Genomic DNA, 14,749 nt, shown 5'->3' on the forward strand with positions numbered 1-14,749 from the left:
TGGGTGTCTCAACAGTCCCAAACTGGTGCTAGAGTCCCAGGGAAGTCGTAAGGAGATGCTGGGCTCTAGTCTTTGTGGGAGCCCTGAAGACATAGGTTCTATTCCAGGGAAGGGGTGCCTCAAAAGTAGATGGACAAACTAGACAGTGGTAGTGAGGGCAAGCAGGCAAAAAGCAAAAGCCTCCTGCTTCCATGTCCTTTTCCATGGACTACCATCTGAAGGCGTGGCTCAGATGTAGAGTTCATCTCCCCAACTCAGTCCATCAAGAAAAGCCTTTAATAGTGTGCTGTCCTATAGTCAGGTTGACAACCAAGGTTATCAATCACAGCATCCTTATTTGCATATATAGGATTCATGCATATGTAGTGATAATTGGTGGGTATTTGCTGTGTGTGTATGTGGGGTAGGGATAAAGTTAGAGTGATAGTCTAGCAGTTAAGAGCACATACTGTTCTTGCAAAGGACCTGAGATCAGTTTCCAGCATCCACAACTCCAGGTCCCATACCCTTGGCCTCCTCAGGCACCCACACAGATAGACACTCATACACATACTTTTAAAACAAGAGAATAAATCATTAATTCTTAAATGTTTATTTTTATTTTATGTATGTGGGTGTTTTGCCCGTGCGTGTGCACCACATGCATGCCTAGTACTTGAGAAGGCCAGAAGAAGACATGGGATCCCCTGAAACTGGAGTTATAGATGATTGTGATCCATCGTGTGGGTGCTGGGAATTGAACCTTGGACCTCTGAAGAGCAGCCACTGCTCTTAACCACTGAGCTACCTCTCTTAAGTCCCAAGAAAATAAATGTTTTAATATAGTGTATATATTTAGTATATCTGGGTTCGAAATGTCAGATCTTAATAGATTCCTATTAGAAGTAGCACTGCAAGTATTGCAGGCCAGTCTGTTTTGATTGCTTCCCTCTCTCCACTTCATCTGTTCTGCAGTTTTTAGGGAGTTGTAGAATCTTAAGGCCATCCTTTGAGTTAGTATTTATAGAAAAGAATTTGGAGTCATATGGTACATGCTTATGTATACATACAATTGTACGCAGTGTGTTGTTATACCTGCGTGCACTTGAAGCTTAGAGAAATGTGCTTTGACCACGATTTCCCAACTAGCCAGTTTCATACTTGGGATCCAAAGCTTTTGCTTCCACCCATGCTCTCCCGAATAAAACAGTTCCCCCAGAACATTGCTACACTTGTGCTGGTGAGGAAAGTGAATGAGCTGCTTCTCTAGGATGCCCAGGGAGAAGGGACACACTGCATGGCCACGGCTTTGTGCAGTAGCTGGTGATGTGTATCCCTTCTCTGCTGAGCCTGCCTCCTCCTTTGTAAGTGGTACTGGTGCAGCCTTCCTACTGAGCACCTGCGCTTGTGCCCCAGGTGCCCTGTCCTTCCCTCTTGTACATTCCTAATTGGGATGGTAGTCTCTGTGCTTGTGCTCAGCACATCTGTATAGACCGAGGGTTCCTTGAATGCATTACTAAGTGGTGCAGTCTAATTGTATGCCTTCCTTCAATTACATAAAACAGTTCCTGCTTTGTTGTTACTAAATAGTTTTTAAGTCATGGACAATATGTCTCTAGGACTTAAAGCACTTTCCATACTTGCATTGATCATTTTATTTATGGTTTCCTCTTCAAAACTTAGCAACAACCAAATGGGATCCTGGCTGTTATAGACTAGAATTAGTAGACATTCTTCTCTTTAGTCTTGAAACAGCCCTTGTTGAGTAGAAGCCTTCTATAGGGGAATGTTTTAAACACTCCAAGGGTATAATTGTGAGCAATTGCTTTGTTTTGTATTACAGTGAAAATGCCACGTGTAAAAGCAGCTCAGGCTGGAAGACAGGGACCTGCAAAGAGGCGCCTTGCAGAGCAGTTTGCTGCTGGGGAGATCATAACCGACATGTCTAAAAAGGAATGGAAACTAGGAATGCCTATTGGCCAAGGTGGTTTTGGCTGCATATATCTTGGTAAGTGCATGGTGATCTCTAGTCACCAGTGTAAAGATGCAAATGCTTCTTATGGAATAGCTTCTTACTTAAGCTATTGCAGGGTGCTGTTGATAATCTGTGTTAATTTGATTGTGTGGTTGACCGTAAATTCACCTTTGGCATATTAGTAGAAGGTGGCTCATTTTTTAGAAAAAGAACAAATGCTGTAATACTGTCACTAATAAGCACAGTATCCTTGGAGTTTTAAGTTGTTTTCATTGTCTAGTCAGGCTCTCTTTAGGCAGAAAAGAGTTATACTCTTCTCCTCCACCTCAGCCAGGTACAATTTACTCAAACTCTATCTTTGGCTCATTTTACAGATTTTTACAGCTGTGGGTTTTAAAAAATGTCTGTACTTCATGTTAGTTGTATTAGTTAGCATGCTTATCATGGGATAGTTGGAGATCTAGTTAGAACCCTGGTCTTCTGTGAGCTTACTGAATCATCAACACTAAAAATGGTTTACCTGCTGGTGATGGTGGCACAAGCCTTGAATTTCAGCATTCGAGAGGCAGAGGCAGGCATGATCTTTGAGTGTGAGGCCCGTCTGGTCTATAGAGTCAGGACTATACAGAGAAACCCTGTCTTAGACAGCAGCAGCAGCAGCAACAACAACAACAACGATGACAACAACATGTTTACTTAGCTGGGTGTGCTGGTGCAGGCTTTTAATCTCAGCACTGGCTGAGGCAGGCAGGTAGATCTCTATGATTTCCAGGCCAGCTAGGGCTATATAGTGAGACTCTGTACCAAAAAACAGAACAAAATGAAAAACAAAAAACCCTGATTGCATGTAAACTGTCTCTGTCACTAAGAACACTAGTGAGAATATATATACTGCAGATTCTGTTAGCTTTGGGCATTTCTCTGTCTTTGAATTCTGTGATTTTACCCTATTCCAATTTTTGCTGCTGTTGTAAATTTTGTTTTTTTAAGGCTTCATATAGCTGAAGTGGGCTCTGACTGTTCTTTTATCTCTAATCTTGATTTAATTAGTTAACTAGTTATTTAATTTCTTTTTTGATTTTTTTTTTGAGACAGAGTTTCTGTGTGAAGCCCCAGCTGTCCTCGACTCTCTTTGTAGACCAGGCCAGCCTGGAACTCACAGAGATCTGCCTGCCTCTGCCTCCCTGAGTGCTGGGATTACAGACATAATGGCACGATGCCTACCTTTATTTAATTTGTTAACGTATGCTTACCTTTCTCTTTTTTGACACATGGTCTCACTATGTACCTACCTGTCAGACTCAGACTGGCCTTGGATTTATAGATTCTCCTACCTCTGTGTCCCAAGTGTTGAAATAAAAGTGTATGCCACCATTCCTGCTGAAAAACTATTTTTGGCAGTGTCCAGAAGAAGGAGTTGGATTCCCCAGGACTGGAGTTAGAGATGGTTGTGAGCCACCAAGTGAATGGTAGGAATTGAGACCCAATCCTCTGCAGGAGCAGCCAGTACTCTCAACCACTGAGCCATCCATCATTCTATCACTGAAAGTTTTATGTTTATGTCAAATTTTATGTTTAACAGTAGTTTAGTTTACATAAAATGAAATGTATAGACATCTAAAAATATTCAAGATGTAAAGATCTGTAAAATGAAACTCTGTTAACATTTTCTTTTACATTGTTACTATAAAATGAAAACTTTTTCTTTCAAGCAGCATTTGATTGGAAGGCTAATAATACTACAGTGAAAGTTGACATCATCTGGGAACTTGTTAGAATTGCCATTCTTGCACTCTACCCTACCCGTGATTCAGAGACCATGGGGAAGGCCTGCAGTGCTGTTTGAACACACTCTCTACGTGATTGGGTGCATCTGGGGCTTGGGAGCCGTAGTGGAACAGCAGCTGCTCCCAGTGGATCGCCTGCTTCACTTCACGGAGGGGAGCTGTGCTTTGCTCTCCTGTTTGTGAACCAGCGCTTCACACCATGTCTCCTCGCACAAGCCTCCTGATGGAGAGTGCACTTGTCTTGGGGAAGTACATGCTGCTTCTCTGGCTTTGTCTAGAGTCAGAGGCGTCCTAGTGAAGTAGCTATATTTATATAAGGTGAAAGTCTTCATAAGCCATGAAAATGAAAACATAGCTGTTCATGAAATGTTCAAATTATTATGATAAAATATTCCGGGTGGAGTGTGGCGACAGACATGGTCATCATGGTTCCTGATTTCAGGGCGTTCAGTCTGTGCTATTTGGCCCCACACCCCATGTGTTTGGGCAGCGTGTTATGAGGGCAGGCACACATGACAGGAAGCAGAGGAAGGCTCCAGGGCCAGATGTCGCTAGTGGTTTCCACTGCCTAGTGATCTTTTCCAGCGATGTCGCACTAAAGTGTCCCCCAATAGTGCCACCAACTGCGTACTCTGCAACCCTTTACGGGGCACTTTGTCTCCATAGTGTTATGTTAGTTATGTCAGCCGAATGCATATTTCAAGCTTGGGATTTAGAGGAGGTGCTGTGGTCCCCTTAGGACGCTGGCGTTCATTAGTAGGAACTTGTTGCTAAGTAGCTTGTCTCTTTTATCTTTTTAAAATCTGTGCCTCAGCTACCGCGCTACCCTGTGCTCTTTGTTTTGCTTTGTTTCTGAGGCAGGGTTTCTCTGTGGAGCCCTGGCTGTCCTGGACTCGCTTTGTAGACCAGGCTGGCCTCCAATTCACAGAGATCTGCCTGCCTCTGCCTCTCTGAGTGCTGGGATCACAGGCGTGAGCAACCATGCCTGGCTCAGCCATGCCTGGCTCAACCATGTGCTCTTTTATTTCAGCATCCCTGCTTTTGTGACCTCTTGCAAATTTGAAACTTGATTTGTATGTGTGTGTGTGTGTTATATATTTTATTTCTGTCATTAGCAGGTGCTGTCAACTTATAAGCATTTTTAATAGCTAATGAACATCTGTGAGTTAGGATTTTACACTCTGGAGAGGAGGATTTCCTTGAAGACTGATGCCTTCATGGCTGCGCACTGATACACTGACGCTGCCCTGTGTGAGATCAACAGCAACAATTTGCTAATGTCTGAACACAGAAGTGGGGAATCTCTCTCCATCTTGATTTTACATAGAGTTGCTTTTTTTCCCCAAAGCTGAGTTTAGGGCAGGCCGTGTATTGCTTATTCCCTTTATTCTCTTTCATGATGCTTTCCACACTCGAACACTTTTCACAGTTCCAGGATAAACATGTACTTGTTGACAAGGCATAGCTCTTGTCTTCTTTGTTTCTGGCATAGTATGTGCATGTGTTGTGGGTAAATTGTTGCATTTCTTTTCCCTCTTCTCATTTGAGTATGTGGCATTACTGGGATGCTATCTTCATTTTCATGTTTTGTTAAAGATTCTGAACCTGCCTCATTACTAATTCAGTAGCTAAGTGCTGCTCCCTGGGGCTGTTCCTTTGCTGAGAGAGCCTTTCTAGAAGCTGGTGCTGCTCCTGGGTCTGAGTGCTTTGGCTGCCGCTCTTGCTTGGTTTTCTTCCTTGGTTTCCGTTATCTGTTCTTTCTGCCTGCCTGCCTTCTGTTCTAAGGTCAGAGTGCCTTTGGGATCAGGCCTAGCATTTCTTTTCTTTCTCTGTTCATTCCCAAGGAGCTGTCTTCCAGTGTGAGGCTCTAAACAAGTAGCCTTTTCACTTAAACTGTTCTGGTGGACTGAACCTTGACCTCACCTATGCAGAACATAGATTTGCTCTTCCATCGAACTAGATCCTCAACATAATAGCTAGTATTTCTCTGCTACTCACGTATGAGTTTGAGACTTGAATCTGTAATGGCGGGTAAGATCTGCGTCAGCAGCTTTGCTTTGCTGTGGAGAAACACCCTAAGGGGGAGGATTTACTTTGGTTCACAGTTAGACATTGAGTCTACAGTTGCAGCTCATATGCATGAGGGGAACATGCATGGCTGAGGACAGATATCCACAGTGCAGCAGACTAGGATGCAGAGAGTCTAGGTCAGAACTGTCTGTCAGGCCCTCAGCTACTTCCTTGAGTTAGACTCCACCTGTTCAAGGTCCACAGCCTCCCAAAACAGTAAGTGTTCAAAACACAAATCAGGGAGACATTTAGATTAAAACTATAACAACATGTGAACTTGGATGTTTAGTGAGCTTCTCAAATAAGATTCCCCAAAACATTCTCTCCTGAGTTTTGTGCAGTTTTCTGTCCAAACCCTAGAAGCTTTGAGTCTGTGAGCACAGTCGCTAACACCACCTTGCAGCCCATGCAGATGTCAGGGCCTCACTGTGCCCACTGCTCTGCCTGCTTGTACACAGCTCTCCCAAACAGCTCAATCTAGTTGGACCATGCTAGTTCTTTCGGCAACACCTTGGAGGCTCCGTGATTCAGTTACAGCAGCAGCCCTAACCTTGGTATCGTCTGTTAAGCCCTTCTTGTTTATTCCCTGCTGCTTCTCTCATGTGCCTTCTGCACGCTTTCTACATCACATTTGCTCTGTGTTTGTTGGTCTCCTGGCTTTAAAAATTCATGTAACACACTCCCATATTGGGACCTCTGGTGCTAGTCCATGTGGAATGCTGCTTCTGTGACTTCTCATGGCTTCTACTGCTTCACGGCTTTAGTGTTACCCAGGCTCCTTTAGCACACTGCAACACTGCCTATCTCCCTCACTGTTTAAAATTTCCTACCATTTCTCCTAACACATCAAACTTACTTTATATTTTATTTGATGTCTGCATTTTGATGCTCAAATGATAGCCAGAAGTGGAAGAATTAAAAATTTTTTTTCCTGTCCACTTGCAAATTCCCATTTCTTAGAAAAATGACATAGTGTAGGTACTTATTAGTTTGGAAAGACTTCCTGTTCTGCACGGCAGTGCTCAAGTGTTGCTCTGTACTAACCAGTGTCTGGGCTTAGCTCCTTTGCTTCCAGATGCTCCTTCCTAAGGGTTTCTGCACCTGGTTTAACCTAGGGATTCCATCAGTCCCCATCCTCCAGGAATTCACAGTGCACCAGCGTACCAAAGGCCAGAGGACTTCTGAAATTGTGTTAATTTTGTGTAACACTTCCTGTAACAGTTGATTAAATTGAAGAAACCTAAAATTGCAAGATACATTCTACACACACAAAAAGTCTTAGACTAGGTACAGTGTTGTAATGATGCTTGAAATGCCATTTGGGAACTGGGATTCACCCCTCAGAGGGCGTAAGTGTCTGTTATATACTGTCTGTGGCAACGCTGCTTGTGCTGATGTTAATGTCTCATTCTCTAAACAGCGGACACAAATTCTTCCAAACCTGTTGGCAGTGATGCGCCCTGTGTTGTGAAAGTGGTAAGAAAATATTGCTCATTTTTTTCTTGGTATAATTGGTATTTATTTTATAAAGTATTTTTTGATGACTAGAGTTAGTTAAACCATAAGGTAGTGCATTGTTAATAATCTTTCATAAATATTTAATGAGCTTTATAGTTTTAAGTAACTTGACTTTAAAGTCTCCAGCTCCCCTGAACCAGAGTGGCACAGTTGAGGGTGTCTGAGTGATCAGAGGTCTGCAGTAGTGGGAGTGTCTGTTCCAGCTGTTTTCATCAGGTGGTGCATTTTATATTTATGTCTTGTAAATCATGCTAAACTGACTTTATTTTCCATTTTTTCTGGACATTTGTTTGTTTGTTTGTTTATCTCGCCTGCTGTCCTTTTTACTCCTTTTCCCGTTCATTTAAAAATGTTGTGAATATCTCCCCCACCCCAGCAGCTTTCCTGGCTGTCCTCACACTGCAGTTAATTTCTCATGTGCAGGGATTAGCAACAGGCACCCCACTGGACAGAAGCACACTGGTCATCTAGGCCAGTTACAGACTGGAGAACTAAGAGGCATGTGTATATTGGATCACTGATTTTGTTTCCTGGTGATTGGGCATCTTTTTGCTCCACATTGTAGCTCTGCCTACGCCATGTTTGATACGTGTGAAAACCTTTGTTAAATAGAGGAGCCAGCAGAGTGGTTGTTTGGAAGCTTAGTGCCCCATTCCCTGTCCCATTGCCATAACCTTCTTCTGAAGGTTGTGTACTTGGGAGTTAGGATTGCCTGAATTTGTCGGTTCACTTTATTGTATTCAAATAGAAGTGTCTTCACCTCCCTAGGAGCCAACTATCTTAGACCAGAGTTGTTTGGGTTTTTCTTTCTAATTTGCTTACTTTATATGTGTTTTGCTTGCCTCTGTGCTTGGGCGCCATGTGAGGCTGAAGAGGGCATTGGGTCCCCTGAAGCTCGAGTTACAGACGGTGGGAGCTGCCACGTGGTGCCGGGAAGCAATTCTAGGACCTCTGGAAGAGCAGCCAGTGCTCTAACCACTAGTCCTTGTTGTAGTGAAATATTTAAAGACATTTACTAAGAAGTGTAATTTTCAGTAAAACATATAGCTAATAAATCAGTATTTGAACAGTTGTGACAGGTATGTAAGTGCGGTGCCTTATGTGGACTATTGTGCAGCCTCTAGAGAGCCCTTGTGTCCTGTGCTTGAGCCCCGCCCCTCATCCTTCAGTTCCTTACCCTGCCTAGAGCATTACCTACTGGTGTGATAAGATATGTGCCATGTGTAGCTGGCTGTGCTGGCTTTTATATTGCTGGTTACTTGATGACTGCTCTGCCTGCTCCACGGCTTGCCCGCAGTTGGTGTAAGCCTGCTTCCTTCCCAGCCCTCGCAGGAAGCAGGTGGTGCTGTCTGCTGTTGCTTGGTTTGCATTTGCTGCATGAATGCTATTGAGCCCTTTTTCCTTTGTGTGATAAGTGCTTCTTCAGTCTCTTGCTGCTTTTCTCCTTAAGAAGTTATTTTTAATAACTGGGTTGTGTTGCTTTTTATAATTGAGTAGGAAAAGTTATTCTAGATAAGTCTTATTTTCAGATATGTGTGTTGTAACTATTTCCTTCTAGTTTATAGTTTACCTGTTCATTTTAAAAATGCTTTTATATATCTTTTAAGCTGCCTCATAAGCCTTTTCTCCTTTATTCAGTTAATATGGCTTCTGATATTGAACTAAACCTGTAGCATACACCCCACTTAGGCAGCTGAAGTAGGTGTCTTATGCCTCCTGGAACCACTTTGCTCATGTTTGTTGAGGACTTGTGTGTTTTGTTTTTAGTTTTTTTGAGACAGTTTCTCTGTGTAGCCTTGGCTGTCTTGGACTTGCTTTGTAGACTGGGCTAGCCTCGAACTCAAAGTGATCCACCTGCTTCTACCTCCCCGAGTGCTGGGATTATAGGTGTGTACCACTGTGGCTGGCTGACTTTTGTGTTTTTAATTCATAAGGTATCATGGTGTATAATTTTCCAGAAGTATTTCTCTATTAGACTCTTCCAGTCTGACTTGCTTTGGTGTCAGCTGCACTGCCTGTTTGATCCCCATGCTCCACTGGACCCATAGTCCTCTTGGGTGCATGCCTCACGTCTCATCTCCTAGAGCACAGCAAGCAGGTCTTGAGCTCCTGTTGTAGAGTTTGTGAGACTAGTGGGAAGCCTTAGTCACTGTGTGTCTTTCCTTAGTCAGTGCCCGTGTGTCTGTCTCCTGCCACCACGTCCCCCGTCTCCTGGCCTTCCAATTGGGAGCTTTCTTTCTCATTGTGGACTGACATTCCTTCTGAACCACTGGGGTTGCTGCCAGGTCAGAGGATTCAGAGTTCTTACTGTGACATCGGTCATGTACACGGTGTTGTGGATATTACCTGTGCCTGTCTCCTGTACACTTGAAAACATGACACCTGTGGCTTGCAGGTAGGCTTGAGCGTCCTCACAGGATTCCATTGAGAAGAAAGCAAGCCTCCCAGGACTCAGGACCATGTGGGTCAAGCTGGTCCAGGCTCTCAGACGCCTCTGCATCTGCCTAATTTGTATACTTGTTTCCATGTCTTAGAATGGAAGCCTTAGGTGACCATGTTTGTGTTTTTCTGTATAACTTGAACTTCAGATGCTTTATCTTAGAATTATGAGGCTCATTGTAAGTAGAGTGAACTTCACTTTACTGCCCGTTTTACTTATCTAGCTGAGGGGAGATGGGTAGGATAGGTATTTGCAGTTAGTTATTAAATCAGAGCACATTGAATTTCTGAGTTTAAGAATGCCTGTTTTCAGAACTAGTCTAGTGTCTTCTAATGCCCTTTGTTCTTCTCTTTGTGATAAGATGGTGACGTGTGCTCAGTTTCCTGTGATTCATATTTTAGCAGCTCTTCCAGAGTGGTGGTTTGTGTCCTGGAAGAACAGCTGCCCAGCCCTCCGAGGCTGGCTGCTGCTCCCTTGATGACTGAAGTCTTTGGGTCCTTTAACATCCCGTGTCAGTCACTGTATTGTCATTTATTATACAATTTCACTTCTAATATCCTCCTAATAATGTTAGTTAAAATATTTGTGTGTGTAGATTTTAAATTACTTGATAGTGACCTTGTTTTAAATGTCCTTCGCTTATACTGGTCTTACCTGCCTATTTTTTAAAAAATTTATTTATTTTTATTTTATGTACATTGGTGTTTAGACTGCATGCATGTCTGTATGAGCGTGTCAGATCCCCTGGAACAGGAGTTTCAGACAGTTGCGGGCTGCCATATGGGTGCTGGGGATTGAACCTGGGTATTCTGGAAGAACAGTCAGTGCTCTTAAACTCTGAGCCATCTCTCCAGCCCCTTACATGCCTATATATTTGTTTTAAAAAATACTTTTGAAGGTATAGTTTTCTATCCCCCTTTTCCTGTTTTTCTATTCATTCACTTTTCTCTATTGGGAATAGGCCGGTCATTATTTCCTTTCTTACAGCTTTGTAGTCGTCAAAGTTGAAGTCGACATCAAATAGAAAGATGTAGCACAATATCATGCCTTTTCTGAATTAAAATCAAAACAGTTGCCATTCCGACATACACATGAGGATTGTTAAAGGTGCCTCTGTGTGCGTGCGTGCGTGCGTGCGTGAATATTGCTCAAGATAGCTACAAAGCCTCCTGGGTGCTTGGCAGGTTTCTGTGACTGCTACAATTCTAGCCAAAGTTTGTGTTTTTTTTTTTTGTTGTTGTTTTTTTTTTGTTTTGTTTTTTTTTTTTTTTCTTTTTCTTTTTCGAGACAGGGTCTCTCTGTGTAGCCTTGGCTGTCCTAGACTCACTTTGTAGACTAGGCTGGCCCTTTAACTCACAGTGATCTGCCTGCCTCTGCCTCCCAAGTGCTGGGATTAAAGGTGTGCACCACCCCACCTGGCCAAAGTTTGTGTTTTCAAAGACCACGAGGGACCGACGGGGCACGAGTGACAGAACAGTAAGATGTAAAGCTTGGTCTGTGAGAGTTCTTTCTAAGGTGGCTCTGTGAAGAAGTTCACCACAGCACTTGTGCATTGTGAAAATGAGCCTTTTATTTTTAGAGGAAAAATGGGCAAGTTGTTTAAGACATGCAGCTAAGTTGGCTGCTATTGTAAAGTTATTTAATCACATGCCACGCAGTGCTTTCTAGTCCTTGTCCATTGTCTCAGACTGCACAGGGCCAACCATTAGTGCCTTTGATAAGTCTGTTAGGTGCTCCTTTGTATCCAGACTGAGAACTGGAGCATTGCGCACCTTCCTGTGTCAGGTGGGATCTTGTCTCTGCAGCTTGTAGCTTCATTCTGAGGTCCTTTCTCATGCTTCTGCTCTGCGCTCCTACCTCAAAAACTCGATTGCTGCTGACACTCCTGCTTTGTGAATGAGCTCTACATAGGCACACAGCTCCTGTGTTTGCCATTGGTGTGAATAACATATACATACAAGCTGGATGCCTCAGCGTCTCCTGCACACTCCCTCCTGTCCGGGAGTGATCTCTGTTTCTGTTTGGGGCCTTCATCCTTGATTGATGAAAGCAGCTGTGGGATAGTGCTGCCGTGTTACCAGGACAGCTAGCTTTCAGAGGCTGGGTGTGCACATGCACATATGGCTGTGCACAGGAAATTAGATGGCCAGGAGGAAGGTGTAAAGAAGTAAGTTGGATATTATGAGTAGAAACATTTCTGATTCCTCCCTCCCCCAACAAACCTAATACTTAGTAAGAAATGAGTTCTTTGGGTCATTCTCACCTTTGTGGGGGCAGGGGTGGGAGGCTGAGGATACTCTTCCAGTTCACACCCCCGGGAGCTGCTGCATGGTGCTCCTTTGCTTGGAGAATTGACAGCATCTGTATCTCACAGCCTCCTGGGGAGGACTTTGCCTGATGTTGTGACGCGTGTTCAAGATTTTCAGTTCAGATATCTTAATTTTTTTGGTAAGAAGGAGAAACTTTGTACAGCTTCGTTTTTAAATGGCAGCCAGTTGCTTTTGGATGGTGCCATTGAAATATATCACATTTTAATTTTTTTCCTGTTGTCATCGTCATTTTGACACTTAGAAGTCTTAAGGAAACGTTTAGTGATATTCTAGTTAAAATGTCAGTCCCAATTTCTTTTCTAAATCTTGGCTATTATAGAGCTGGCAAAGTATTTTAGATTTGAAATATGTTAATACAATTTTAGTTCTGAGTTAAGGTATTTTCTCTACAGCTCGCTTGCTTCAGCTAGAGCACAGCGCCAAGAAGCAGCTCCTTTACTTTGTCATAATGGAGGCCTCGGAAGAGAGAGAGCGTGTGGAAGTGCTCAGAGGGCCGTCATTACAGCGTTCTGATTTATATGCTTGATTCGGATTATAACGTTAATAAATTATTGCTTGAAGGGAACTTGAAAATTAAAGTTGATATGATGTAGGTTGAAACTGAAGAAATCAAAAATCTTAGACTGTTGGTAATAAGCCAGGAGTGGTCTCGGGAAAGCAAGCGCCTTCTAAACTAAACTGGAGTTTTAGTAATGAGTCATTCTGAACGTCAACCAAGGTTCCTTTACTCTCTAGTTTCACGTTCTTCATTTCTTACACTGATTCTGTGACTTGCTTGGTCCTTGGATTGAAACATTTGCTTTTTCTGGCCACAAGCATGGGAGAGTTTCTTGCTTAGCACATGGGTCAGGGGTTTGGCATTCACACTGTACACACCTGATCTGTGGGGTTTGGTGAGCGGGTAAGCTCTTAAGCAGAATTCTTCTGAGCTGAGCTGTGACAAGCATGGGAGACTGTTTAGACTCTTTCTGGTCTGAATGTTGCCCATTTGTGGCTTAAATGTTTTCTTGTGGTGAGGTCCTGCTTGACTGCAGGGGCGCAGAGTCCTGTGCACATGTACCTGCAGATGCTTGTTATGTCAATTGCCCCACATCTGAGCTGCTAGTAGTGTTGATGTAATGGAGGTTTTTACTGACACCTCAAGGACCAAAATTACCTTCTTTAGTAGCTGAGGTTTCCTGAGAGAAGAGGAAGTGAGTGGATGGACAGAATTCAGCATTTGGAGCAGGCATCTCTGCAGTGGCGAATGCACATCATTATGGCTAGGCGCTGGTCTTGCCAGGTCTAATGAGCTCGGAACCCTGACTCTAGCTGGCCAGATTTTCTGTCCCAAATACTTTGCTCAGATTAGTTTAGAAATGTTTGCTTTTGTCTTTGAGATTGTCACAGTATAAAAATCAAACATTAAGCAAATACAAAATTTACCATTTAAAAAGCCAACAAAATGATAAGCTATTTCTTATTTATATTTGTTAAACATCATGGCACTCATTATGGGCTATTATCTCTTATGTAAAATATCTTTTTGTAAATGTTTGTCTCTTTACAAATAATTTAAATGGTTAATATTTCTTGAAATATAAAATAGTTATTGTCTAGTAAGGATGGGGAAAACAGTTATTTAGCTCCGCTTCTTTTTGACTTTAAAAGTTGTAGGGTTCTTTGATCTGAGAAAGAGGAATTAGTGTCAGAAAGAGGAGGAAAGGCACAGTGGTATCCTCTCTAGAGGTGGGGATACATGGTCGCTGTTCTAGTAACTAGGGAGAACCATGACAGGGTGAGAGGAAGGAGTGGGAGCCTGCCGTTAATTGGTTAAGTTAGGTGTTGGAATTTTATTAAATCTCAAGAAATGTCTTGTAGCCTCTGGTGGTGATACACTTAGCATGGTCGCTGGCCTTTGCTTAATAGAGATGAAAATTAGTTTAACCATTTGCCTTAAATTTTGGCAAAGACTGAACTATATTTCTGATCTTGTATAATTTACCACTTAAATGAAAGTTGAGCTTAAGAGAAAGATTATTGTGAGAACATGTAAAATATTCCTAAGGAATTGAACTTAATTTTTTAATAGTTTATATATTTAAGCATCAAAGTTAAATTATATTTGTAGGAAAAATTAGATTTACTCCATTTGAAGGTCAATAACAATAATTTAATAATTTTAATTGACTGTTGTATTCTAAGGAACCCAGTGACAATGGACCTCTTTTCACTGAATTAAAGTTCTACCAGCGGGCTGCTAAACCAGAGCAAAGTAAGAACAAACACTTTTAAAATTGTTTTGTTAAAGATTTAAACAATTAAAAATAAACAGTTTACCTGGCTTTATTTTGCATAGGCTGAGGTTAAAGTGTCACAGCCTATGGCTCTGTTTTCATTTGTTTTATACATAAATACCGTTCAAATGATATCTGCATGAAGTCACTCTGATGTGTTGATGTACTTGCTGTATGGTTTGTTGGTGTGTGAAGTAATCAGTGCTGTGTGGCCCAGGAAATACTTGAGTCCTCCTAGGTCACAAGAATGAGCATGAGAGCTCTAGCTCTTGAGCATTTTGCTAGGTCCTTAAGCGCGTGAGCTGGGGCGGGCTCTAGGCGTGCTGAGACATGAAGGAGTGCAGCGAACAAGGCCTCCTGGCTGCTCTCTTGTG

General features: G+C 42.6%; 1 protein-coding gene across 3 annotated transcripts in view; it reads left to right on the forward strand.

Annotated features, from left to right (window-relative positions):
* The window catches only part of Vrk1 (VRK serine/threonine kinase 1), a 69,254-nt gene that overhangs the window by 29,212 nt on the left and 25,293 nt on the right, over nucleotides 1-14,749 (forward strand). For all 3 annotated transcript variants that reach the window (XM_051151112.1, XM_051151103.1, XM_051151095.1), the window contains exons 2-4: nucleotides 1,823-1,987; nucleotides 7,232-7,287; nucleotides 14,284-14,353. In XM_051151112.1, the coding sequence (XP_051007069.1) occupies nucleotides 1,828-1,987; nucleotides 7,232-7,287; nucleotides 14,284-14,353 (286 nt within the window). In that variant the 5' untranslated portion in view covers nucleotides 1,823-1,827. The remainder of the gene's footprint in view (nucleotides 1-1,822; nucleotides 1,988-7,231; nucleotides 7,288-14,283; nucleotides 14,354-14,749) is intronic.

The sequence above is a fragment of the Acomys russatus genome, chromosome 1 (assembly GCF_903995435.1).
Source record: "Acomys russatus chromosome 1, mAcoRus1.1, whole genome shotgun sequence".
Taxonomy (NCBI): Eukaryota; Metazoa; Chordata; class Mammalia; order Rodentia; family Muridae; genus Acomys; species Acomys russatus.